At 39.7% G+C, this 27,964-nt stretch overlaps 2 protein-coding genes and 1 pseudogene across 6 annotated transcripts; all 3 read left to right on the forward strand.

Moving 5' to 3' along the window:
* The first annotated feature begins 1,916 nt into the window (after positions 1–1,916).
* LOC146511887 (uncharacterized) lies at positions 1,917–16,554 on the forward strand. 4 transcript variants are annotated; one of them, XM_085171787.1, is made up of 3 exons: positions 1,917–2,051; positions 2,446–3,714; positions 15,355–16,554. In XM_085171787.1, the coding sequence occupies exons 1-2, from the start codon at positions 2,034–2,036 to the stop codon at positions 3,688–3,690; spliced, it is 1,263 nt and encodes a 420-aa protein (XP_085027913.1). In that variant the 5' UTR covers positions 1,917–2,033; the 3' UTR covers positions 3,691–3,714; positions 15,355–16,554. The 4 variants fall into 4 exon arrangements, with proteins under 4 accessions (XP_085027913.1, XP_085027911.1, XP_085027912.1 ...); XM_085171785.1 differs by lacking the exon at positions 15,355–16,554 and adding an exon at positions 5,009–5,156; XM_085171786.1 differs by lacking the exon at positions 15,355–16,554 and adding an exon at positions 5,012–5,156.
* LOC146511888 (uncharacterized) lies at positions 10,774–12,232 on the forward strand (annotated as a pseudogene). The gene is made up of 2 exons (XR_014875938.1): positions 10,774–10,885; positions 11,286–12,232. The product of XR_014875938.1 is annotated as an uncharacterized LOC146511888 (transcript).
* A 5,447-nt stretch (positions 16,555–22,001) lies between the features above and the next one.
* Positions 22,002–25,305, forward strand: LOC146511889 (uncharacterized). The gene is made up of 3 exons (XM_085171710.1): positions 22,002–22,084; positions 22,706–24,145; positions 24,499–25,305. The coding sequence occupies exons 1-3, from the start codon at positions 22,067–22,069 to the stop codon at positions 25,156–25,158; spliced, it is 2,118 nt and encodes a 705-aa protein (XP_085027836.1). The 5' UTR covers positions 22,002–22,066; the 3' UTR covers positions 25,159–25,305.
* Positions 25,306–27,964: the final 2,659 nt, after the last annotated feature.

Raw genomic sequence — 27,964 nt, forward strand, 5'->3', positions numbered from 1 at the left:
ACAAAATTGTTAAAGTTTTAATTTATTTTGTGCGCAACACAGATTTTCTGGGCGCAGAGACCGCGCCAGCAGTGCGCAATTGCGCAGCTTAGAGGGAACATTGGCTGCGCAATTGTTGGAAACTGGAATTAGCTGGGCTATGCTATGATTTGTCACGGCCTTTGTCGTGTGGCTGTAACGTAATCGGCCTACAAATGCGACCTCAGGAGGACGCGGCTCATGAATTTGGACACCCCCCAAATGTAGCTTCTGAGTCACGTGACCGCACAGCAACGAATCACAGCAGAGCAGAAAATGGGGCGGAGCAAAGCATGTGTGCAAGAGAGGAGTCGAGCAGAGAGAGCTGCTTTTTCATGAAACGGGAGTAAAGTAGTGAACTTAGAGGAGAGAAACAAACTAAAGTATCGATTATAAACCACTACCAACGTCCTGATCGATATCTGCATCGATCTGCCCACCCTTGTCTCCTGGATCGTAGCTGCGATCAGCGTGAACCACGTGGGTCTCTGCTCCCTGATCTGTTTCCTGTGTTTGGAAAGAGTTCCAGCTTCATCACGGAGTTTCTCTCGGTTTGTGGGCTCATCTAAAGGTAAGCACCGAGCTAACTTTACTGTGAGTTCAGTTCATGTTGAGTTTAGCTCCTGAATGAGGTCTTCTGCTGCTCTCCTCGGTGTCTGTTCACAGTTTATTGTGAACACGTTGAGAGAAGAGTGAGAGAGTGTTTGGAGAAAAACACCAACTAATCATTAGCTCAGCATGCTGGGAGAAGTTGGAGCAGAAAAGTCTTTTCATTGTCCCTGCAGCTGTTTTTCTGCCTGCACCAAACCTCTGCAGCCTCATTTCTATTTACCGCGTTGACAACATCCACGATTAAAAGACCTCACGCGCCTACAGCGTTGTGTCCGGTTCAATGTGTGCTCGCTGTTCATTGTGCCTTTAGGTGCAGCTGCCCGTAGTCACAAAGAAAGTTTTGGTTTGATTCTTCTTTGCTGAGATCAACATATCTGAAACAACTTTTTTTGTGTTTTTGATGCAGTGCTTTGTATAATTCCGTCATAACGGTATGTATGAGCGGTGAAACGTGTTTTACCAAACTTAAAGAAGTCCAGCTGCTTTCTTTCTAACCTCCTTAGACTACGATGACCTGTATGACTGAGAACCTTCAGAGAAATTGTTGAACAACATGACACTAACATCACATTTTCCATCTGTATTGTTGCGAGCCTTGTGTACCGATAAGATAAATAGATAAGACGAGGCCAAAAAACTGATGCGCCCACATTTTGGGAGAGCTGCATGTGTTTTACTGAATCAGGAAACAGACACACACAGTGCAGTGCGGACTTAAATCCACACGTGGCAGCACTGAAAGTACGAGAGAGACCTTTAACCTTTGAACCTGTCCCTTATAGAGAAGGAAAACAATCACAAAAGTACCCAGTGATTGTGCTGAACAATACTGGTTGGGATTGTAAAAAAGTTAAATAAAGACATAAAAATCCATTTTTTGCGTTACGCTTGTAATTAATGTTATAGTGTAAGTATTCTTTAATTATATCCATTATAGCAACTATGGATAGGCAGTATTAGTTGAATTTTTTTCCATAAATCCAGCAATGAAAATGTAACGTCACTGAAAAGAAAATAACACGTCACTCATCCAGTACTGTTCTGCAGTCTCTCAAGGAAACTCAGCTGTTTCATGTAAAGTTTTCCCTTGTTTCCAAATATAAATATTTTTTAAGTATTTGTTCGAAATAAATATTCGTAAAAAATGATTTTTTTGGTTTTGTTTTTTGTTTTTGTGTGCCTTTCCGAATACTGTATTCCGGTTCGGCTCCACCCCTCCTTCATAGGTATTGTTGTCACTGAGTGTAGTAATGTTTATTATCTCTGCTTCTTCTTGTCAGTGATAAAATACATATCTATACTTTTTGTGTCCCAGCTGAGTAACAGGAGGAGAAGAGTCTGGTGGAGCAGCAGAGGAACAGTTTCAGCCATTTGGACTCAGCTCAGCCACTACAGAGGAAACAATGACTTCAACACAGAAGGTGAGAAAAATATCTCAGTTACACTGTTATTGAAACTGTGTGCACAGCTGGTTGTTAACAGCAGCTTTATCTTTTCCATCCTGGGCTCCTCCATACAGAAGCTACAAACAAAAACCACAGAAGTTACAAGAAAATACAAAGATCACATTTTATCAGCACACATTGAAACAACAACATCATCAGTTGAACTCACAATATTTTTATGACATAAAAGATTTTCTCCTTTGACAACTCTCATTGTAGCACATCATTGTAATGTGAAACTATCACCAGAAGGTGGTGGTAACACACCTACAACGTGTTTGTTGACCTCTTTGATTCCACTAATGGAGTTTCAGTTTGTTCCACGACTGCATTTCACTCACTGCCTCTGTTTGTATCTCTGTCACTGCAGGACCAACATGGAGCGAGAAGTCAGCGCTCTCAGGAGACCGACAAACCACACAGAACAAAGGGAGAGAAAACATACAGCTGTGACGAGTGTGGGAAGGATTTTACCCTGGCTGGAAACTTAAAAACACACCAACTCATCCACAGTGGAATTAAAGCGTACAGCTGTGACTTGTGTGGAAAATCTTTTACCCAGGCTGAACACCTGAAAACACACCAACTCATCCACAGTGGAATTAAAGCGTACAGCTGTGACTTGTGTGGAAAATCTTTTACCCGGGCTGAAAGCTTAAAAAGACACCAACTCGTCCACAGTGGAGTTAAAGCGTACAGCTGTGATCAGTGTGGAAAATCTTTTACCCATGCTCGAAACTTAAAAACACACCAACTCATCCACAGTGGATTTAAACCGTACAGCTGTGATCAGTGTCGAAAATCTTTTACCCATGCTGGAAGCTTAAAAACACACCAACTTATCCACAGTGGAATTAAACCGTACAGCTGCGATCAGTGTGGAAAATCTTTTACCCAGGCTCGAAACTTAAAAACACACCAGCTCATCCACAGTGGAATTAAACCCTACAGCTGTGATCAGTGTGGAAAATCTTTTACTAAGCCTGGACACTTAAAAACACACCAGCTCATCCACAGTGGAATTAAACCTTACAGCTGTGACTTGTGTGGAAAATCTTTTACCCGGGCTCGAAACTTAAAAACACACCAGCTCATCCACAGTGGAACTAAACCCTACAGCTGTGATCAGTGTGGAAAATCTTTTATCCAGGCTGAACACCTGAAAAGACACCAACTCATCCACAGTGGAGTTAAACCGTACAACTGTCAATTGTGTGGAAAATCTTTTACCCACGCTGAAAGCTTAAAAACACACCAACTCGTCCACAGTGGAGTTAAAGCGTACAGCTGTGATCAGTGTGGTAAAGCTTTTGCTCACAGTACATACTTACAGCGTCATCAAGTTACCCACTCTGGAAGTAAAGCGTACCCCTGTGATTTTTGTGGAAAAACATTCCGCCGTATAGAGTCACGAAATATACACTTACGCAGTCACACTGGACATAATGTTTATTTCTGTGATCAGTGTGGAAAACTCTTTACAACAGATGCACAGTTACAACGACACATGTTTACCCACAGTGAGGAGAGACCTTATAAATGTGACCTGTGTGATAAGACTTTCAAATCTCCAAATTCCCTGAGAATACACCAACAGATCCACACCAGAAAGTAACTCTACAAGTGCAGTTACTGTGAGGTATGTATTTATATTTCTATCTTCTTATTTTAGACTGAGTGTTTGGAACAAGTCAGATCAGTAAACTTATGGAGTTATATTGGATGAATTGATTGAAAAAATGCGTTATTTTCGTCCAGTAAGCTGAGTGTTATTAGTAGAAGCAAGTATCACAGTTGTTATAGGTTAATAGGACTTGGGCTCACCCTTTTCTCTAATCAAAATAAAAAAGTAAACAGAAAACAAAGAAACAAAAACATAAGAAGAACTTTATTTATAAAGTGCTTTCAGACAAAGTTCTGTACAGCTATTTAAAAATAAAGAAATAAATAAAAGTGATGCATAGCAATAAAAGTTAAAAACAATAATTAAAACAATAAGTCTTCAACTTAGCTTTAAAAACCTCCACAGAGGCTCCACTAATATCTTGAGGGAGGTTCTTCCACAAAAACGGGGCACAAAAAGAAAAAGCACGCTCCCCCAATAGTTTTTTTCTGGCTCTAGGAACTTTTGAATGACCAGAATCCTGGGATCGGAGAACATGGGATGGAAGATAAGGGTTCAAAAGATCAGAGAGGTATGAAGGTGCCAAACCATTTAAAGCCTTGTAGGTGAGCAGCAGGACCTTAAAATCTGTCGAACCTCACAAGGTAGCCAATGAAGTGATTTCAATACAGGGGCATTGTGCTCAAATGTTCCAGTTTTAGTTCAAATGTGAGCAGCTGCATTTTGCACCATCTGTAAACCTCGAAAACCTTTCTTTGGTAGCCCAGAAAGGAGAGCGTTACAATAATCGATACGTGAAAACACAAATGCGTGGAGAAGAACCTCTGCGGTGTTTGATAAAACTTGTCTGATTTTAGCTATGTTCCTCAAATGATAAAAGGCGGTCTTTGTTATCTCTTTTACATGAGACTCGAAGGAGAGCGCCATGTCGAACCACACGCCCAAGTTTTTAACCTTGTCCCTGCAATTTATGACATAGTCATCAATTTTCAAGATTCAATTCAGTTTTATTTATATAACGCCAAATCACAACAACAGTCGCCTCAAGGTGTTTTATATTGTACAGTAGATTCTACAATAATAGATACAGAGAAAATCCCAACAATCATATGACCCCCTATGAGCAAGCACTTTGGCGACAGTGGGAAGGAAAAACTGGTACTGTAGAAAACTTATACAGTACCAGTGCTTGTTGCTGTTCCTCTACATCAAATACATTAAATTGGGAGATGCTCTTTGTTTCAGGCGATGTTCAGGATAAAAATGTTGAAGGAATTCCCTGACTTACTGTGTTTTTGTCTTTGTTTAGAAGCAGAGCGACACAGATGGATCCACTTCTCAACCCTGTCATCACTGTGTTGGTGGGAAAGAGTTTCACTGTGACCTTTGTGGAAAAACTTTCAATTACCAGAAAGCCTGAAAATACATCAGCGTAGACACACTGGAGATAAAATGAACTACTGCAAAGAATGTGAGAGAGGTTTCCCCACACCGAGTGAATTAAAAAAACACGAACTCTGTAACAGTGGGGTTAAAAAGCACGACTGTGACCAATGTGGGTCATCCTTCACCACTATTAGCCAGCTTAAGAGACATGAACGAATCCACACAGGAGAGAAACCATACAACTGTAGACAATGTGACAGAAGCTTCTCATTTTTAACTCATCGTAACACCAAGAGCTACATCTCTGTCCAGTGTGACAAAATCCTCAGGAATCTCCGTTCATATTCACAAACGTTCCCACGCTGCAAATAAACTGTTTCACTGTTACCAGTGTGCAAAAAACATGTACTTACATAAACATCTCTTTTTGGCAAATACTGGACATCTGTTTTTGGCAGACCATAACTTTGGCACAACACCAGCGCCCTGGACTTGTGATGTCAAGTTAAATTAATGCATCACGTTGGTACCTGGTAATGTTTATGTGAGCTTCGCTGTCAGAAACACCCCAGGATGATGCTTGCTAAGCGAATAGCATTTCAGTCTTGTTAGCCAATGAGTGAAATGCGACAGCAAACTATAAAACAAGAGAAGCGACACGTCTCCTAGTTTGTTTGTCCACCCTCCCCCACCCCCCACCCCTCAAATTTGCGTGTTGGACCACATAAGTATTTAACTATATATGTAATCACTTAAACTGTGTAATTGACATAAAGACTTCCTGATATACAACAATTGTTTTGTTCAGTTTTACTGTAATTAAGCACAGTTGTATATATGATCCTGTAAAGAGCCTCATGCACGTCTCACATGGCTGCAGTCGTGACAGAGCTTTAGCAGGTTATCAGCAGCAGGAACATCATCCTAAAGATGAGACCAGCTCCAGGGCGACATGCAATTGTCAATTCATGAACTGAATCATCTGTAAACGTTTGGAATTTGTTGTTTTGGACTGGAAAATAAAATATTTTTGATTTAATTTGAATCTTTATTTAAACGTATGCCAGAGACCATTTTTAATTTCCTGTTTGCAAACTTTTTGTTTTGTTTAAATACTACTGGAACTTTAATCTGTATTACTTAATATTCTTATTTATTTCATCTTTATTGGGACAATCCTAATGAGTAATGTTAAAAATACATTTGATTTTTTTCAAATTCAATTCCTAGGTCATTATTTTAATCTGCTCCAACTCCAAAATTGCAACATGTATTTATGGTCATGAGCAGTGATGGGAATAATGGCATTAAAATAAACAGTGGTACTAACACCAGTACTTGTTTTCAGTAACTAGTAACTTAACTAATTGCTTTTTCTGCCATTACAACACCGTTACTAGCAAGAAAAAGCGGTGAAGGTGTGTTGCAGAATATAAGCTCTTTATAAGCACAGAGAAAGTACTAAACTGAATCAATTTCAGCTTTTTTTCATTTCATGTGTTTTATTAATAATTACATTATCTGTGTCTTTACCACACATTTGCCACACAGGTGTAGATACTGTAGGTTCAGTGAATGCTTAAATTGCACTGATTAGAATATACTGGACATTCAAAGCTAAGATTCAGCGCACTGTGTTACAGGCTGGGATTTGATGAATTCATCACATATACAACCTTTGATCATCATTTATGTCCAGTTGAGAATGAATCTGTGCACTCACATGTTAAATGAACTGAAATCAGTAGTGTGATCTCCAGTCTTGATATAAGGAATCAGAGAACTGACAGCTGTTCATTTTAATCAGCCTGTTTCAGTTGTTTTAACTCTAAGTACCATAGAGTAATGTGGTAACATCTGGACTGACGAGTTTACTGTCAGCATTTTAATCGCTAGTTTAAAGGCTGTAGGCTGCAGCCGTTGCTCTAACACTGTATAAATGTAAAGGGCCTCAGTGCTGGTTCTAACAGTCTGAGCTGCTTCCAGCTTTATTTGTGAAGAGCACAGCAGCTTACAGAACACATAACAAGCTTGTACAGCTGCGACATTAAATTTTCATAAGCTAAGATGGTCTCGATGCTCCTCTCTCTGTGTGTAGCCCCAAGGGGTTGTCCAGATTTATAGGCTGCATCCTCCTGAGGACCCAGCCTTCACAGTATACGTGGTCTGGGTCCTCAGGAGGCCGGGTCGGCCGGAAGTGAGCAGCTCTGAAATTGGACGGTCTTCAGAATCGCATCAGGAGGCGACTACACACAACAAAACTATTGACTACACTACACACTAAGTACACAAGATTTGCGCTAAATGTCGCAAATTTCTCACATAAAAAAAAAATTGCCGTCACTCGTAAAACTTCCCCCTTCCTAAACCACTAAATGCTATGTTGCCATATCATCTCTTGATTGGTCGACATGGTACATTTTTCGACCAATAGGAAAGGGCGGGGTTTTTTGGTTTTGTCTTCACTCACAGGTGGAGAGTGCTTTATGGCATTTTCCTTATAAAACGCAGTTTTTACCGTTTCTTCCCGCAGTAAATATAAACAACGACAGTATTCAGGAAGAAAAACAAACATTTCATATTTTTATCATAACTCTGGTTTTACGTGGCCGATCAACACAATTTAAAAACTGGTATAAAGTCCACACTTTTCCCGTCAGTTGTTCGTCTGTCCTGCTCACATCTCCAATGGTTGGACACGTTGTCATTAACGTGGCTTCACTACACATCAGCCGCTTTGCTCGCTAAAACACCGGTGTCGGCACATAAGGACGCTGTCATAGCCTGTCAGCGAGGTTGATTAGCTGCGTATATACGAATGTGAATCGCATTATTGGCTGGACTATGGGATAAGGTGGCATCGCTCTAATCAGCCAGTCACTTACTGACTAATACTGCAAAACAAAATTGTTAAAGTTTTAATTTATTTTGTGCGCAACACAGATTTTCTGGGCGCAGAGACCGCGCCAGCAGTGCGCAATTACACACGCGCGCAGCTTAGAGGGAACATTGGCTGCGCAATTGTTGGAAACTGGAATTAGCTGGGCTATGCTGTGATTTGTCACGGCCTTTGTCGTGTGGCTGTAACGTAATCGGCCTACAAATGCGACCTCAGGAGGACGCGGCTCATGAATTTGGACACCCCCCAAATGTAGCTTCTGAGTCACGTGACCGCACAGCAACGAATCACAGCAGAGCAGAAAATGGGGCGGAGCAAAGCGTGTGTGCAGGAGAGGAGTCGAGCAGAGAGAGCTGCTTTTTCATGAAACGGGAGTAAAGTAGTGAACTTAGAGGAGAGAAACAAACTAAAGTATCGATTATAAACCACTACCAACGTCCTGATCGATATCTGCATCGATCTGCCCACCCTTGTCTCCTGGATCGTAGCTGCGATCAGCGTGAACCACGTGGGTCTCTGCTCCCTGATCTGTTTCCTGTGTTTGGAAAGAGTTCCAGCTTCATCACGGAGTTTCTCTCGGTTTGTGGGCTCATCTAAAGGTAAGCACCGAGCTAACTTTACTGTGAGTTCAGTTCATGTTGAGTTTAGCTCCTGAATGAGGTCTTCTGCTGCTCTCCTCGGTGTCTGTTCACAGTTTATTGTGAACACGTTGAGAGAAGAGTGAGAGAGTGTTTGGAGAAAAACACCAACTAATCATTAGCTCAGCATGCTGGGAGAAGTTGGAGCAGAAAAGTCTTTTCATTGTCCCTGCAGCTGTTTTTCTGCCTGCACCAAACCTCTACAGCCTCATTTCTATTTACCGCGTTGACAACATCCACGATTAAAAGACCTCACGCGCCTGCAGCGTTGTGTCCGGTTCAATGTGTGCTCGCTGTTCATTGTGCCTTTAGGTGCAGCTGCCCGTACTCACAAAGAAAGTTTTGGTTTGATTCTTCTTTGCTGAGATCAACATATCTGAAACAACTTTTTTGTGTTTTTGATGCAGTGTTTTGTATAATTCCGTCATAACGGTATGTATGAGCGGTGAAACGTGTTTTACCAAACTTAAAGAAGTCCAGCCGCTTTCTTTCTAACCTCCTTAGACTACGATGACCTGTATGACTGAGAACCTTCAGAGAAATTGTTGAACAACATGACACTAACATCACATTTTCCATCTGTATTGTTGCGAGCCTTGTGTACCGATAAGATAAATAGATAAGACGAGGCCAAAAAAACTGATGCGCCCACATTTTGGGAGAGCTGCATGTGTTTTACTGAATCAGGAAACAGACACACACAGTGCAGTGCGGACTTAAATCCACACGTGGCAGCACTGAAAGTACGAGAGAGACCTTTAACCTTTGAACCTGTCCCTTATAGAGAAGGAAAACAATCACAAAAGTACCCAGTGACTGTGCTGAACAATACTGGTTGGGATTGTAAAAAAGTTAAATAAATAAAGACATAAAAATGTAAGCATTTTAAAATGCCTGCCTCTACAAAAAGGAATGGGAGGGTATTGTGATTTTGGGAGAAAATGTCACATTGTTAAAGCCTTACAACTGTACCTGAGAACACGTTTAATGTTTGCAGTTAACAAGGTGACTTTAATTATGTATTTTTGAATATGTGCTGATGCAGCCATGAATGGCCTAACCCTAATAATTTCCCATTTCTGAAGACTGCTTCAACAAAAATGCAGGTTTGATAGTTAATGATGGTTGATAACAGCTTGGTTATTGTACTGTATAATTAACTTATAAATTCATAAGTATGTAATATATCAGTGTGTATTTTCTGTTTCCCTTTTAGTTGTTGTAAAACTTGAACGCTGTCACAGATGGTCTTGGTGATGTGTTAAATAAAGGAATTTTGTGTTATAATCGAGTACCACCTAATGTGTGTGGGATCGTTATAGGAATGTGGTCAATTGGGGTCCTTAGGGACTAGTAAAGCACTATACAAATACAGGCCAGTTTACCATTTTTATTAAATTTTAATTACATTTGCAGATTGTTTCGGTGAAGTTTAATAAACTCCTTGCTATCTAAAATATAACAGGACACCGGAGTAAATTCTCGAGCATCTCACACTTCTGATAATCAGCTGTCTGTATTCGTATTTATTGAGGGGGGAAAGTATTTGTATTTGAGTAAAATTCAAGCTGGGCATAAAAATCAATTTTTTGCGTTACGCTTGTAATTAATGTTATAGTGTAAGTATTCTTTAATTATATCCATTATAGCAACTATGGATAGGCAGTATTAGTTGAATTTTTTTCCATAAATCCAGCAATGAACATGTAACGTCACTGAAAAAGAAAATAACATAACAGCCATTGCCTCAACCATGGTTAAACCAACAACTAAGGTTAACCTTAGCATAGCTGAGGTAACTGGCCTATAACCGACATAACCTAAGTAACCTAAATGTACCATATAGCTCGCACAAGTGCATACAATTCAACACAATCATTGTTTTAACCTTATACTGAACTGTATCGTTACTCTGTCAACAGCCTGTTGTCTAAATTACCAAGCTAACAGAGCTACAAGTATTTGTTGGAAATAAATATTCGTAAAAAATGATTTTTTTGGTTTTGTTTTTTTGTGTGCCTTTCCGAATACTGTATTCCGGTTCGGCTCCACCCCTCCTTCATAGGTATTGTTGTCACTGAGGAGTGTAGTAATGTTTATTATCTCTGCTTCTTCTTGTCAGGGATAAAATACATATCTATACTTTTTGTGTCCCAGCTGAGTAACAGGAGGAGAAGAGTCTGGTGGAGCAGCAGAGGAACAGTTTCAGCCATTTGGACTCAGCTCAGCCACTACAGAGGAAACAATGACTTCAACACAGGAGGTGAGAAAAATATCTCAGTTACACTGTTATTGAAACTGTGTGCACAGCTGGTTGTTAACAGCAGCTTTATCTTTTCCATCCTGGGCTCCTCCATACAGAAGCTACATTCACAAACAGAAACCACAGAAGTTACAAGAAAATACAAAGATCACATTTTATCAGCACACATTGAAACAACAACATCATCAGTTGAACTCACAATATTTTTATGACATAAAAGATTTTCTCCTTTGACAACTCTCATTGTAGCACATCATTGTAGTGTTATAATATCACCAGAAGGTGGCGGTAACACACCTACAATGTGTTTGTTGACCTCTTTGATTCCACTAATGGAGTTTCAGTTTGTTCCACGACTGCATTTAACTCACTGCCTCTGTTTGTATCTCTGTCACTGCAGGACCAACATGGAGCGAGAAGTCAGCGCTCTCAGGAGACCGACAAACCTCACAGAAGAAAGGGAGAGAAAACATACAACTGTGATGAGTGTGGGAAGGGGTTTACCAAGGCTGGAAACTTAAAAACACACCAACTCATCCACAGTGGAGTTAAAGCACACAGCTGTGACTTGTGTGGAAAGTCTTTTACCCGGGCTGAACACCTGAAAACACACCAACTCATCCACAGTGGAACTAAACCGTACAGCTGTGACTTGTGTGGAAAGTCTTTTACCCGGGCTCGAAACTTAAAAACACACCAACTCATCCACAGTGGAATTAAACCGTACAGCTGTGACTTGTGTGGAAAGTCTTTTACCCGGGCTGAACACCTGAAAACACACCAACTCATCCACAGTGGAACTAAACCGTACAGCTGTGATCAGTGTGGAAAATATTTTACCCAGGCTCAAAACTTAAAAACACACCAACTCATCCACAGTGGAGTTAAACCGTACAGCTGTCAATTGTGTGGAAAATCTTTTACTAAGCCTGGACACTTAAAAAGACACCAACTCGTCCACAGTGGAGTTAAAGCGTACAGCTGTGATCAGTGTGGTAAAGCTTTTGCTCACAGTACATGCTTACAGCATCATCAAGTTACCCACTCTGGAAGTAAAGCGTACCCCTGTGATTTTTGTGGAAAAACATTCCGCCGTATAGAGTCACGAAATAGACACTTACGCATTCACACTGGACATAATGTTTATTTCTGTGATCAGTGTGGAAAATTCTTTACAACAGATGTACAGTTACAACAACACATGTTTACCCACAGTAAGGAGAGACCTTATAAATGTGACCTGTGTGATAAGACTTTCAAATCTCCAAATTCCCTGAGAAAACACCAACAGATCCACACCAGAAAGCAACTCTACAAGTGCAGTTACTGTGAGGTATGTATTTATATTTTTATCTTCTTATTTTAGACTGAGTGTTTGGAACAAGTCAGATCAGTAAACTTATGGAGTTATATTGGATGAATTGATTGAAAAAAAATGCGTTATTTTCGTCCAGTAAGCTGAGTGTTATTAGTAGAAGCAAGTATCACAGTTGTTATAGGTTAATAGGACTTGGGCTCACCTTTTCTCTAATCAAAATAAAAAAAGTAAACAGAAAACAAAGAAACAAAAACATAAGAAGAACTTTATTTATAAAGTGCTTTCAGACAAAGTTCTGCAATAAAAGTTAAAAACAATAATTAAAACAATAAGTCTTCAACTTAGCTTTAAAAACCTCCACAGAGGCTCCACTAATATCTTGAGGGAGGTTCTTCCACAAAAACGGGGCACAAAAAGAAAAAGCACGCTCCCCCAATAGTTTTTTTCTGGCTCTAGGATCTTTTGAATGACCAGAATCCTGGGATCGGAGAACATGGGATGGAAGATAAGGGTTCAAAAGATCGGAGAGGTATGAAGGTGCCAAACCTTTTAAAGCCTTGTAGGTGAGCAGCAGGACCTTAAAATCTGTCGAACCTCACAAGGTAGCCAATGAAGTGATTTCAATAAAGGGGTATTGTGCTCAAATGTTCCAGTTTTAGTTCAAATGTGAGCAGCTGCATTTTGCACCATCTGTAAACCTCGAAAACCTTTCTTTGGTAGCCCAGAAAGGAGAGCGTTACAATAATCGATACGTGAAGACACAAATGCGTGGAGAAGAACCTCTGCGGTGTTTGATGAAACTTGTCTGATTTTAGCTATGTTCCTCAAATGATAAAAGGCGGTCTTTGTTATCTCTTTTACATGAGACTCGAAGGAGAGCGCCATGTCGAACCCCACGCCCAAGCTTTTAACCTTGTCCCTGCAATTTATGACATAGTCATCAATTTTCAAGATTCAATTCAGTTTTATTTATATAACGCCAAATCACAACAACAGTCGCCTCAAGGTGTTTTATATTGTACAGTAGATTCTACAATAATAGATACAGAGAAAATCCCAACAATCATATGACCCCCTATGAGCAAGCACTTTGGCGACAGTGGGAAGGAAAAACTGGTACTGTAGAAAACTTATACAGTACCAGTGCTTGTTGCTGTTCCTCTACATCAAATACATTAAATTGGGAGATGCTCTTTGTTTCAGGCGATGTTCAGGATAAAAATGTTGAAGGAATTCCCTGACTTACTGTGTTTGTGTCTTGGCGGGAAAGAGTTTCACTGTGACCTTTGTGGAAAAACTTTCAATTACCAGAAAGCCTGAAAATACATCAGCGTGGACACACTGGAGATAAAATGAACTACTGCAAAGAATGTGAGACAGGCTTCCCCACACCGAGTGAATTAAAAAAACATGAACTCTGTAACAGTGGGGTTAAAAAGCACGACTGTGACAAATGTGGGTCATCCTTCACCACTATTAGCCAGCTTAAGAGACATGAACGAATCCACACAGGAGAGAAACCATACAACTGTAGACACTGTGACAGAAGCTTCTCATTTTTAACTCATCGTAACACCAAGAGCTACATCTGTGTCCAGTGTGACAAAATCTTCAGGAATCTCCGTTCATATTCCAAACACAAACATTCCCACGCTGCAAAAAAACTGTTTCACTGTTACCAGTGTGCAAAAAACATGTACTTACATAAACCTCTCTTTTTGGCAAATCCTGGACATCTGTTTTTGGCAGACCATAACTTTGGCACAACACCAGCGCCCTGGACTTGTGATGTCAAGTTAAATTAATGCATCACGTTGGTACCTGGTAATGTTTATGTGAGCTTCGCTGTCAGAAACACCCCAGGATGATGCTTGCTAAGCGAATAGCATTTCAGTCTTGTTAGCCAATGAGTGAAATGCGACAGCAAACTATAAAACAAGAGAAGCGACACGTCTCCTAGTTTGTTTGTCCACCCCCACTCCTCAAATTTGCGTGTTGGACCACATAAGTATTTAACTATATATGTAATCACTTAAACTGTGTAATTGACATAAAGACTTTGTGATATACAACAATTGTTTTGTTCAGTTTTACTGTAATTAAGCACAGTTGTATATATGATCCTGTAAAGAGCCTCATGCACGTCTCACATGGCTGCAGTCGTGACAGAGCTTTAGCAGGTTATCAGCAGCAGGAACATCATCCTAAAGATGAGACCAGCTCCAGGGCGACATGCAATTGTCAATTCATGAACTGAATCATCTGTAAACGTTTGGAATTTGTTGTTTTGGACTGGAAAATAAAATATTTTTGATTTAATTTGAATCTTTATTTAAACGTACGCCAGAGACCATTTTTAATTTCCTGTTTGCAAACTTTTTTTTTTGTTTAAATACTACTGGAACTTTAATCTGTATTACTTAATATTCTTATTTATTTCATCTTTATTGGGACAATCCTAATGAGTAATGTTAAAAATACATTAGATTTTTTTCAAATTCAATTCCTAGGTCATTATTTTAATCTGCTGTGGGACGAGACAACAGGCTGATATTGGGTGTTGTTTTTGATTAAGCTTCTCAAAACCTAGATTTATGGTGTCAACGAGTGAACTTGAGATGATATCCATGCTGTCTACAAGACTCAACTATTGCAATAATCTGTTTAGTTGTCTCAACAGGAAAGGGCCGGCTCATCTTCAGGTTGTGCAAAACTCTGCAATGAGACAACTGGAGCCCATATAACTCCCGTTTTAAAGTCACTACACTGGCTTCATTTTAAAATTCTAGTTTTAACCTTTAGAGCCCTTTCCTTTATTGCTGATTTGATTCTTATACACAACTCTTCTCATAACCTGAGGTCATGGAATCAAAACCTTTTAGTGGTCCCCCACACTTGTTTCAGAACTCGAAGGGACCAATCTTTCCAATCTGTTGCGCAGAGACTGTGGAATGCACTTCCTCTATTTCTACAGTCTCTGAAGACCTTCAAAAAGCAGCTAAAGACATTTTTATTTCAAAAAGCTTTTAATTAGACCAGGCTTTTTAATGATGTATTTATGACTGTATTGTGTTTTTGTTTCCTCTGTCGTGAAGCACTTTGTCACATCTGTCTGTGAAAAATGCTATATAACTTTTACTTATGTTCACAGGTGGGGAGACGTAAGCGGGTGAGGTGAGCCTTGAACATGAGGTTTGCCCATAGGAAGCGGAGATGGGAGTTACTGAAATAACCACTGAGAAGTCGAAAACAAATTTTCCTTCTCAAGCCATTTCCAGGCCTGAAGATCCTCTTCTTTTCAGTCTGGGGATCTGACCAGGGTGTACCCTGCCTCTTGCCCTCTTACAGCTTCAATAGACTCCAAAATTGCAACATGTATTTATGGTCATGAGCAGTGATGGGAATAATGGCATTAAAATAAACAGTGGTACTAACACCAGTACTTGTTTTCAGTGACTAGTAACTTAACTAATTGCTTTTTCTGCCATTACAACACCGTTACTAGCAAGAAAAAGCGGTGAAGGTGTGTTCCAGTTTGTCAACACACAGACGGTTGAAGCTGTCTTCTTCTTACCGTGAGCTAAGGGGAGCAAACAATCACACGAATGCTGCCACAGTTTTCTACCGAGTCCTCAGAGAGCTGTGTGGACCTCAACTCCTGATCATCCTGAGACAAGAAATCTGAACCCAAACTCCAGTTATCTATGTGCATGTATCCAGTTCAGAGCTGTGGGGTGCTGGAGTCTGCAGCTGTCACAGGTATAGGCTATGAAAGTGAATGAAGAAGATGTTGTCCTAGATACCAGGTCATTTTGGTGGAAACTGATAGAAATAGATGCACACCCATACAATTTATGGTAAACTGAGCTGCCTTGTATGAACATGAGGAAGATGCCTCGTTCTGTTTTCTCTGAGGCTGCTGTGCCATTTGGAGCAAAAATGAATATAAAGTTTACAGCACATCTTGTCACTGGAAATAGTTTGCACTGTTTATATATTTATATTATTTACTGTAGGTATTGGTGAAAAAAGCTTTATGTTGTGAAAACCTGAAATCTGGAAATTAGAATTGTGCCTTATTTTGTTGATGTTTTTACATATATTCCTTTTGAAAATACTAAAATTTGTATATTTATTTATTTTTGTTTGTCTGATACCATTTATTTAAAAAATAAATCGGACATTTCAAACAGTTACTCGCTACTTGAGTAGTCTTTTCGCCAAGTACTTTTTTACTCTTACTTGAGTAACTTTTTTGACGACTACTTTTCACTTTTACTTGAGTAATAATATTTTAAAGTAATGCTACTCTTACTTGAGTACAATTTTTGGATACTCGACCCACCTCTGACAGAGAGTAACAACCTCCTCTCAGCTTCTTGATGCTCTTTGGTCGCTATGGTAACGCGTAAATAGTTCTTTCAATATAAGACACACGGCCATAACAGGGGAAAAGCCCCAGGGAAACCGACTGAAAGGGAAAAACAATCAGTGAAAGATGAACCGCGTGAGGGACCACTGTTTTCCAGTAGCACTGCTGATATATTCAATTCAATTCAATTCAATTTTATTTATATAGCGCCAAATCACAACAAATGTCGCCTCAAGGCGCTTCATAGATACAGAGAAAAGCCCAACAATCATATGACCCCCTATGAGCAGCACTTTGGCGACAGTGGGAAGGAAAAACTCCCTTTTAACAGGAAGAAACCTCCGGCAGAACCAGGCTCAGGGAGGGGCGGCCATCTGCTGCGACCGGTTGGGGTGAGAGAAGGAAGACAGGATAAAGACATGCTGTGGAAGAGAGACAGAGATTAATAACAGATACGATTCAATACAGAGAGGTCTGTTAATACATAGTGAGTGAGAAAGGTGACTGGAAAGGAAAAACTCAATGCATCATGGGAATCCCCGGCAGCCTACATCTATTGCAGCATAACTAAGGGAGGATTCAGGGTCACCTGGTCCAGCCCTAACTATATGCTTTAGCAAAAAGGAAAGTTTTAAGCCTAATCTTAAAAGTAGAGATAGTGTCTGTCTCCCGAATCCAAACTGGAAGCTGGTTCCACAGAAGAGGGGCCTGAAAACTGAAGGCTCTCCCTCCCATTCTACTTTTAAATACTCTAGGAACAACAAGTAGGCCTGCAGAGCGAGAGCGAAGTGCTCTAATAGGGTGATATGGTACTACAAGGTCATTAAGATAAGATGGGGCCTGATTATTTAAGACCTTGTATGTGAGGAGCAGGATTTTGAATTAAATTCTGCATTTAACAGGAAGCCAAAACAGGAGAAATATGCTCTCTCTTTCTAGTCCCTGTCAGTACTCTTGCTGCAGCATTTTGGATTAACTGAAGGCTTTTCAGTGAGTTTTTTGGACATCCTGATAATAATGAATTACAGTCGTCCAGCCTGGAAGTAATAAATGCATGAACTAGTTTTTCAGCGTCACTCTGAGACAGGATATTTCTAATTTTAGAGATGTTGCGCAAATGGAAGAACGCAGTCTTACATATTTGTTTAATATGTGCGTTGAAGGACATATCCTGGTCAAAAATGACTCCAAGGTTCCTCACAGTGTTACTGGAGGCCAAGGTAATGCCATCCAGAGTAAGAATCTGGTTAGATACCATATTTCTAAGCTTTTCAGCGCCGAGTACAATGACCTCAGTTTTATCTGAGTTAAGAAGCAGAAAGTTAGCGGCCATCCAAGTCTTTATGTCTTTAAGACATTCCTGCAGTTTAACTAATTTGTGTGTGTTATCTGGCTTCATGGACAGATAGAGCTGGGTGTCATCTGCATAGCAGTGAAAATGTATGCTATGTCTTCTAATGATGCTGCCTAAGGGAAGCATGTATAATGTAAACAGAATTGGTCCTAGCACCGAACCCTGTGGAACTCCATAATTAACCTCAGTGTGTGAAGAGGACTCTCCATTTACATGCACAAATTGGAGTCTATTAGATAGATATGATACAAACCACTGCAGTGCAGTACCTGTAATACCTACAGCATGTTCTAATCGCTCTAATAGAATATTATGGTCAACAGTATCGAATGCTGCACTAAGGTCAAGAAGGACAAGCACAGAGATGAGTCCACTGTCAGAGGCCATAAGAAGATCATTTGTAACCTTCACTAAAGCTGTTTCTGTGCTGTGATGAGCTCTGAAACCTGACTGAAACTCTTCAAATAAACCATTCCTCTGCAGATGATCTGTTTGCTGTTTATATGAAATGGTGAGTTGTTAGGTTGTCTTCAAACAAGTGCATTGTACTAGAAAAAGGTGTTTGAATGATTAAAAATGTAGGTAAATGTAAGTAATGACTAGTTTATATTTATGAAAAAACCTTTATGCAGAAAAAGTAGCAAAGAAACAAAAACAACACATGGAGACTTTTGGCCACGAACAAACTGAAGGAATGGTGATTTTTTATTTTTTTATTTTTTAACAAAACCTGAGTGTTAAAAAAAACACTTAGAACCAAACGTATTTATTAGCAGCATGAGTTACGTGTTTCCGGTTACTGTGGAGGTCACGTGTTTCTGTTTAGTGTGGCGGTCGCTCCTCAGTGGCTGCAGGTGCTCTTGTGTGTGTGCCCTTGATAGCGCATTATATACTGATGTGTTTACTAGTGATGGGCAGATGAAGCTTCATGAAGCACTGAAGCTTTTCATCCAATTGGTTCACCCCAGTGCAAAGCTTCTTGAAGCTTCATTTGCTCTAGTAGGACACCTACTGGACGTAAAAATATTAGTTGGCATGAATTTGAAGAGTGTGGCCTTTTGCACACAGCCTGTAAATGTCAACAACAAAAGGAGTGTGTAAAACATGTATATTGTAGTGATGGCAGTATACTGTGTATATTTATACTGGCAGTATGGAAAATGATCATTTGGAAATGCTTAAAATGGAAATGATCATTTACTGTGAGGTGAGGTGTGGTTGGGGTGTGGACAGTGGTTGTGCTTTTGTAACGTTCAGGTATGGACAGCTACACACTGAGGCTTTGAGCCTCAGTCCTGCCCACATTTTATTCTGTAAAAACTAAATTTTCACTGCTTTTATGACCTTTTTAGTGGGGAGAACATAGCTAGGATTTAATGATTTAACAAATCTTTTAAATCCTTTGTCCTCCACAATGCTAAATGGCTGGGAGTCCTCAATCACCATGCTAACCAGGTCTTCATCTATTTGAGATTGTTCTCCTGAGGAAAGACAACAAAAACAAAGCACAAATATAAATATCACACACGTCACTTATTGCATTGTATAATATTGTTATATCATTTAGTAACATTACTGCATGCTATATTATCATGGCATTTGATGGCTCACCTGGTCTTGCTCCACAATCTGTGTTCCCCCTATTCTCATGCAAAGCTCTGTAGTGCCTAAGCATGGATGAGGTGTTGTTGTTATATCCCAGCTCCCTGGCACATAGCAAACACTTCACCTTGTACAAAAGTAAAGACAGCTTAACATATGTTTTATTGCACCATCAGTATTATGAAAATACATCTTCTGTAGAAATTTACATAACTTGTTGAGAGGAATAAAATCAAAATGTTCCCACACAGGGGAGGACATCCTCCTCTTCTTAGCTGGCTCCATTCTCTCCTGACTTTCTCTCCTCACTCTCATAAACCTCCAAACTCTCTCCAAACTGTCTCTAACTCTCACTAACCGCAACTCTCCATCAAACACCTACATTTCTGAATGAAGTCTGAGGGGTTCATATCGCTGTCATATCTCGCGGCAAAGTTTGAACCGCTTCATGAACCAGTCACGTGGTACAGCCGGGCAGCGAGGCTTCGGACGTCATCATTTTCAGCTCCTCCCATAAATGAAGCAAGCCTCGATACGCGCTTCGCGGAAACGTCCCCTCAATTACTCGACACACGCTTCGAAGCCTCGATACAGAACGTCACATCACTAGTGTTTACTGCGCCTGACGACTCGTTAAACTAAGGTAAATACCACGTCGGCACAATTACAAGGCACGCACTATAACATCTTGGAGTTATAGTGCGTGCCACAACATCACTCTGTAGCTTCTGTTGTTAAGTCGTTGGCTAGGCTAGCTGTTAGCATACGCACTGTCTAAGAGGCTTGTTGCTCGCTAGTTGGCGATGCTACACATCTGTGTTACTGTCTAGATCGTTTCTGAACACTCAAGTCCGCACTTCGCAGGTTGACTGAGGATTCCGGACCTCCCTGAGAACCGGATAACAATCACTCTATAATTTGAACGACTTGATGACATCACAGCTTAGCTCAGCTAAGCTTCACTGTTTTGACTGCCATCCTTACTTAATTTTAACCAGAGCCGTACAGGGATCAGAGTTTAAAAAGGGGCACATAGAACCAGGCTGAATAACAACAACACACATTCATCAAGAATCTAATTTGGAGTAACATCATACTCTATCCCTGTCATCAGGTGGGGACAATAAAAAGCTAACGTAGCCCACGTTTTACCTGATGGGAACAATGTTGCTGTTGGGGTGTTGCTGCTGCTCCTGCTGCTGGTAGTCATGGAGAACAGGGCTGTGTTGATCTGGGACTGCAGACATTAAAAAGTCCATAGGAGAGATGGTGGCTGATTAAACAAAATTAATTAATAATAGAAAAATATAGAATAGAATAGAATAATCCTTTAATTGTCCCACAAGGGGAAATTTGGTTGTAACAGCAAATTTTTACATCAAGGACAATGGTTACTATAAACAGTACTGTACAGTTATTAAAATAAATAAAAGTATCTACTGATAAGAGGCGAACCCAGATTGTAGTGCGAATCGGTTGATGAAATTATTGCAGTTACAGCGCAGATGTAAACATGTGAGATGTTTGCTGGGGGCAGTTCTGATTGTATATATATTATTATAGAACCAAAACATTGCAGCCGTGATTATTACTGTTTTTATCCTTGAATACCTCTGCAATGCAACAACTGGCACATGTGTTATTGTGGCCTGTGCTCTTGTTATTCCAGTTGGTGACTGATCCACTGCCTTTAGCAGCCTCACACAGCTCCTCTTCAAACCAGTTTCTACTCATGTCTTTATAGTTCATATCTGGACAATATTATATAATGAGTAATGATTTAAAAAAAAATCTATACACATAAAACACACACACACACACACTTAAAGTGACATTTTATACTTTCTCCAGGGTACTGTATATAATATGGCCACAAGTTTGCATCATGGTGCTGTTGCAGAATACTCCCCTTATTATTTATTCCTAGTGCTTTAATAATAAAGTAACAAGAATAAAACAATAAAGTAATAAATATAAAATAAAGTATTCATGATGATCCAATTTGTTTGACTAATCTCTCTGTGCTGGCAGAAAGCTTATTAAATATTTAAACTGTAGAGATACAATATTGTTGCTGCTGTAAAATCCACATTTTGTCATATTTGATATAATTTGATATAAATCTAATATAATCATTTTGTTGCGATTTGGCAACATTAATTTGAACTTTGCCCTTCAGCGAGTCTGAGCGGGACTCCTTCTTTGTGTATCTGTGGAAGTCCATATATACAGGGTGCAGCATCTCCTGGGTAAAGGTGGTGGTATGCAGGGCGGTTAGTGGTTTTTTCCCTTTCAAGTTCTTGTAGGCAGCTGATGACTTTCTTTTTGTAGTTGCTTCTGGGGTTTCACCTTGAAGCTTCATAGGTATTGTTGTCACTGAGTGTAGTAATGTTTATTTGCTCTGCTTCTTCTTGTCAGGGATAAAATACATATCTATACTTTTTGTGTCCCAGCTGAGTAACAGGAGGAGAAGAGTCTGGTGGAGCAGCAGAGGAACAGCCTTTTGGACTCAGCTCAGCCACTACAGAGGAAACAATGACTTCAACACAGGAGGTGAGAAAAATATCTCAGTTACACTGTTATTGAAACTGTGTGCACAGCTGGTTGTTAACAGCAGCTTTATCTTTTCCATCCCGGGCTCCTCCATACATACAGAATGTAACCAAGGTGGTGTGCTGCTTGTGCAGATGTATAGTTTGAGCAAAGTACTCAAACATGATTAACTTGCACGAGCATGTAGATGTTCACCATCCGGCTGAGTATGCTAGGCTATCACCAGCTTTTGCAGCTCCATCAAAAAGCATTTGGGTGCACATAAATAAATAATATATTCGTCCAATCGCCCTCTTGGACCAATATATCACACACAGAAGTTACAAGAAAATACAAAGATCATATTTTATCAGCACACATTGAAAAAAAACATCATCAGTTGAACTCACAATTTTTATGAAGTAAAAGATTTTTTCCCGTGATCAATATTTCTTCAATAATGTCATTTGCATTCCAACTCTCATTGTAGCACATCATTGTAATGTGATACTATCACCAGAAGGTGGTGGTAACACACCTTCCCACAGTGCTTTTGTTTTCTCTGATTCCACTAATGGAGTTTCAGTTTGTTCCACGACTGCATTTAACTCACTGCCTCTGTTTGTATCTCTGTCACTGCAGGACCAACATGGAGCGAGAAGTCAGCGCTCTCAGGAGGCCGACAAACCTCACAGAAGAAAGAGAGAGAAAAAATACAGTTATGATGAGTGTGGGAAGGATTTTTCCCAGGCTGGAAACTTAAAAACACACCAACTCATCCACAGTGGAGTTAAACCCTACAGCTGTGACTTGTGTGGAAAATCTTTTACCTCGGCTGGACACTTAAAAAGACACCAACTCATCCACAGTGCAGTTAAATCCTACAGCTGTGAGTTGTGTGGAAAGTCTTTTACCTCGGCTGGACACTTAAAAAGACACCAACTCATCCACAGTGCAGTTAAACCCTACAACTGTGACTTGTGTGGAAAATCTTTTACCTCGGCTGGACACTTAAAAAGACACCAACTCATCCACAGTGCAGTTAAATCCTACAGCTGTGACTTCTGTGGAAAGTCTTTCACTCGGCCGCTAAGCTTAAAAAACCACCAACTCATCCACATTGGACTTAAACTGTACACCTGTGATCAGTGTGGAAAGTCTTTTACCCAGCCTGGACACTTAAAAACACACAAACTCACCCACAGTGGGGTTAAACCATACAGCTGTGATCAGTGTGAAAAGTCTTTTACCCTTCCCGGACAATTGAAGAGACACCAATTTATCCATTATGCTGTTAAACCATACGGCTGTGATCAGTGTGAAAAGTCTTTTGCTGAGCCTGGACAATTAAAGAGACACCAACTCATCCATAGTGGAGTTAAACCATACAGCTGTGATCAGTGTGGAAAGTCCTTTAATCAGTCTGGACACTTAAAAACACACCAACTCATCCACAGTGGAGTTAAAGCGTACAGCTGTAAATTGTGTGGAAAGTGTTTTAGCGAGCCTGGAAGCTTAAAAAGACACCATCTTTCCCACACTCAAGTTAAACCGTACCGCTGTGACTTGTGTGGAAAGTCTTTTATTCAGCGTGGACAATTAAAAACCCATCAGTTCATCCACATTGGAGTTAAATCGTACAATTGTGACTTGTGTGGAAAGTCTTTTTTTGAGCCTAGACACTTAAAAAGGCACCAGGTCATCCACAGTAGAGTTAAAGCATACAGCTGTTATCAGTGTGACAAGGCTTTTTCTTATCGTAGCAAGTTAAAGAAGCATCAAATTATCCACTCTGGGATTAAGGCATATAGCTGTGACATTTGTGGTAAAACCTTTAGTTTTAAAAGTTACCTAAATAGACACCTACGCATTCACACTGGACACACTGATGTTTACTGCTGTGATCAGTGTGGCAAAACTTTTAAAACAGCCACACACTTACAATACCACATGTTTAGCCACACTGAGGAGAGACTTTATAAATGTGACCTGTGTGATAAAACCTTTAAAGCTCCACGTTACCTGAGAGTCCACCAACAGATTCACACCAGAGAGAAACGCTACAAGTGCAGTTACTGTGAGGTATGTATTCATATTTTCTTATTTTGTGTTGTTATTTTAGCCTGACTGTTTGGAACAACTTTGCTCATTAAATTGTGTTAGCATGTTAGTAATTCTAATGGATGGAAAGGTAGTGCTGAGAGGTTCATCAGACATCAGTTATTATTTTTGTGTTTCATGATCATAAAAAACAACTAAATAACTGCTTTTCTTGTCACAATACTCTTATTGTAATTGTAGCCCAGTAAGCTGAATGTTGCAAGGTAAACAGTAAAATTTAATTGGACTTTGGCAGAGATGCTCTTTATTTCAGGCGATTTTCAGGATAAAAATGTTGAAGGACTGACTTACACTGTCTTTGTGTCTTTGTTTAGAAGCAGAGCGACACAGATGGATCCAGTTCTCAACCTTGTCGTCACTGTGGTGGTGGGAAAATGTTTCGCTGTGAACTTTGTGGAAAAACTTTCAATCATCAAGAGTGCCTAACAAGACATCAGCGTAGACACACTGGAGACAAAATGAACTACTGCAAAGAATGTGGGAAAGGCTTCACCACTCCAAGTACATTAAAAAAACATGAACTCATTCACAGTGGGGTTAAAGACCACCTCTGTGACCAATGTGGGTCATCCTTTACTAGTGCAGGTCAGCTTAAAGGGCATATACGAATCCACACAGGAGAGAAACCATACAAGTGCGGACACTGTGACAAAAGCTTCTCACATTCAAATAGTCGTAACCTTCATGAACGTACACACATTAGAGGGAACTTCAGGAATGTCAGTTCATACTCTGAACACAAACAATCCCACGCTGTAAATAAATCGTTTCACTGTTACCAATGTGCAAAAACATTCACAAAACATTCTGCTCTTTGCAAACATCAGTGTGAGCATGCAGAACTGAAATCCCCGGATCACAATGACTCTGCAGAGACAGAAAGATCCTCTTCTGGTTTCAGGGTCAGACTTAAAAAACTTGAGATCAGGCTCCACAGAGTTCAGCTGGAATCTTCTGTAAAGAGTATCAGCTGATGTCACCCTTGGATCTGATGAGCTAGCTCTGATTTCTGGGCCTACAGTGAATAATCCCGAATGTTAAATTTAACTGCTGCAAGTATAGATATGTAGATCAAGATTTTTTCTGAAATGAATTTCGATGCTCTAAAAATGTTTTATTTTATTGTGAAAAAATCTTTTCCCCTTTAGGAGTTGTATTATTAATTAGGGATGCAACGATACCAATTTTTTTCAAACCGATATGATACCGATACTTGGATCTGAGTACTTGCCGATACAGACTACAAAAAACGATACTTCTACCACACACACACACAAATGCAATAAATTGGAAGACAGGTTTTATTTTATTCTCTGCCGATAAAAAATAATATCTTAATAAAAATGACCACAAAAAAATTTCAAGTGAAAAATAAGCACTTCTGTTAAATTATTGCAGAGTCTCCACATTGTAATTTAACAAAATATCACTGAACTATTGGCACTGTCTCGAGCTTTCAGAATAATAAATAAACACTTCTGTTTGGAATAAAATAAATACAAATTAGGTTTGCAAATAAATTAAACTTTTAAATTATTGCAGAGTGTCCATATTGTAAACAAACAAACAAAATAATTACTATAAAATAAATAATAAATAAAATAATAATTGGCCCCCTAGTGGCCAATCTAAAAAACTACAACAGAAATGACAAGCCACCCTCTGATTAATGAAATAAGTTGGTATCGGTTAACTTTTACGAGTATGAGTACACACATTTTACAGTATCGGCCCTGATACCCGATACCAGTATCGGTGCATCCCTATTATTAATGTATATTTATTAACTGTCTTTTATATCCAACTCATATTACAAAAGCAGCAAAGAACCGTTAGAAGTTAAAGTCTGCAGTTGACTCTGTTGTTGTTCTTCAGTGAGACCAGCCATAGCCCAGTCTTCGGGAGTTTTCTTAAATGATGTTTATTCTTTAGTTCTTTGGTTTAATCTAATGGACCATAATCGATGTCTCTATTTGTAAGGAGGATGTAAATCTGATCATTTCAAATCCTCTTTCTTAGACTGTGAGACAGAAGTGAACACACAGACCAACTTTGGCTTTTTAAGTGTGTTCAGTAAAAGTTTTCAGAGCTGGTTACAAGTACACAGCATCACCAAGAGTGCACTCAGCAGTGTTATGAGTATATTCAAGGGTGTATTTAGGCCTGTTTTGTGTCTGTGTGAGTTTAGTGATCTCTTTTGTTTATGGGGCGATTGTGGCTCAAAGAGTTGGCAGTTTGTCTTGTAACCGGAAGGTTGCCGGTTCGAGCCCAGGCTCGGACAGTCTCGGTCTTTGTGTCCTTGGGCAAGACACTTCACCTACCGCCTACTGGCGATGGCGCAATATGGCAGCCTCGCTTCTGTCAGTCTCCCCCAGGGCAGCTGTGGCTACAACTGTAGCTGCCTCCACCAGTGTGTGAATGAATAGTGAAATTGTAAAGTGCTTTGAGGGCCCTGAAAAGCGCTATATAAATGCAATCCATTATTATTATTATTAGTAAGTGATTCTCACTAGATCCATGATGTCCAAATATTATGGGAAACACCTCTTTTTATTTGAATGTGGTGGAAAATCTGTGTTTCATCTGATTTAGCTTCTAACATCATCTAGTGTGTGTGGAGATTAAAAAACAACAACAACAAAAAAACCCAATGCAGATGTTTTCATGGTCATTCGGCACTTTGTCTGTCTTTGTTATGCCTAGTGACTGTGAGAAGAAAACTCCCCACCATTACAACAGACAAAGATTGTATCCACATGGAGATAAAAGAGGTGATATTTTCCCTTTTTGGTATCAATGCTGTGTGAAAACTCGCTGCTGTGTTGGTCAATATGCAAATATCTATTTTAATAAATCTCACTTTCACTCTTGGTTTCAACACTGTTTTTTTCCCCACAATAATGGATGAAGGGCCAGAGACAGACACACACAGCAGGCTCAGTGCTCCATGGCCAGGCATATTATATTAACCATAGTATCATATTACACACCATTAAAGTGTGTGCAGATCACAGGAGATAAGCGAGAGTTAGAAGATTAATAGGAAGCACCTGGCCTCGAGACGGAGAAGATGTCCTTTTAAATGTGTCGAAAGTCGTCAACAGAACATTTGTTGTTTTTGAAACTTATGCATGAATTGTATCTGTTTGACGCATGAGGGGGCGTCATAAACAAACCCTGATGGTATAAAACAACCGTTTGTGTATTATTGGGCGGAGATCGATGCTGTCTGTGGGCAGTGTTCATCTCCCCACGCGTGTGTTCATTAAAATCATCGTTTGACCGAAGCTCTTCTGGACCATTATTGTTTTTGTGCTCACCCTCAATATCTGAACCCGTAACATCATTAATATACTGCTCAATGGGCTGGGCTGTAGGTAATGGTAAGGTTTTAAAAAGTGAGCTTGAAAATGATTAGCGGTATAAAAAACAAGAGTGGTTTTAGGGGCTTGTTCAGATTAAATAGAACAAGATACAAAGCATTAAAACATGATAAACCACAAAAGCAGAGTAGTGTTGGAAGCAGGGTTCATACGTCATCACTTAAACATTGGATGTCCCACCTTCTGTGAATGTTTTACTGCAGTTCAGTTGTTATTATGATCACTTGTCACATCTTGTTTATGACAGTTAAAATAAATAAGGTGGTGTTAAATAGGCCTATACTACTGTACTTTAATGTCGCTAATAAGGCGGGTACTGGTGTGTGTGTCTATATATATATATATATATATATATACCACTGGTTTAATGAGAGCATAAAATGGTCCATACACAGAA

This window comes from Neolamprologus multifasciatus, chromosome 9, assembly GCF_963576455.1.
Source record: "Neolamprologus multifasciatus chromosome 9, fNeoMul1.2, whole genome shotgun sequence".
NCBI lineage: Eukaryota > Metazoa > Chordata > Actinopteri > Cichliformes > Cichlidae > Neolamprologus > Neolamprologus multifasciatus.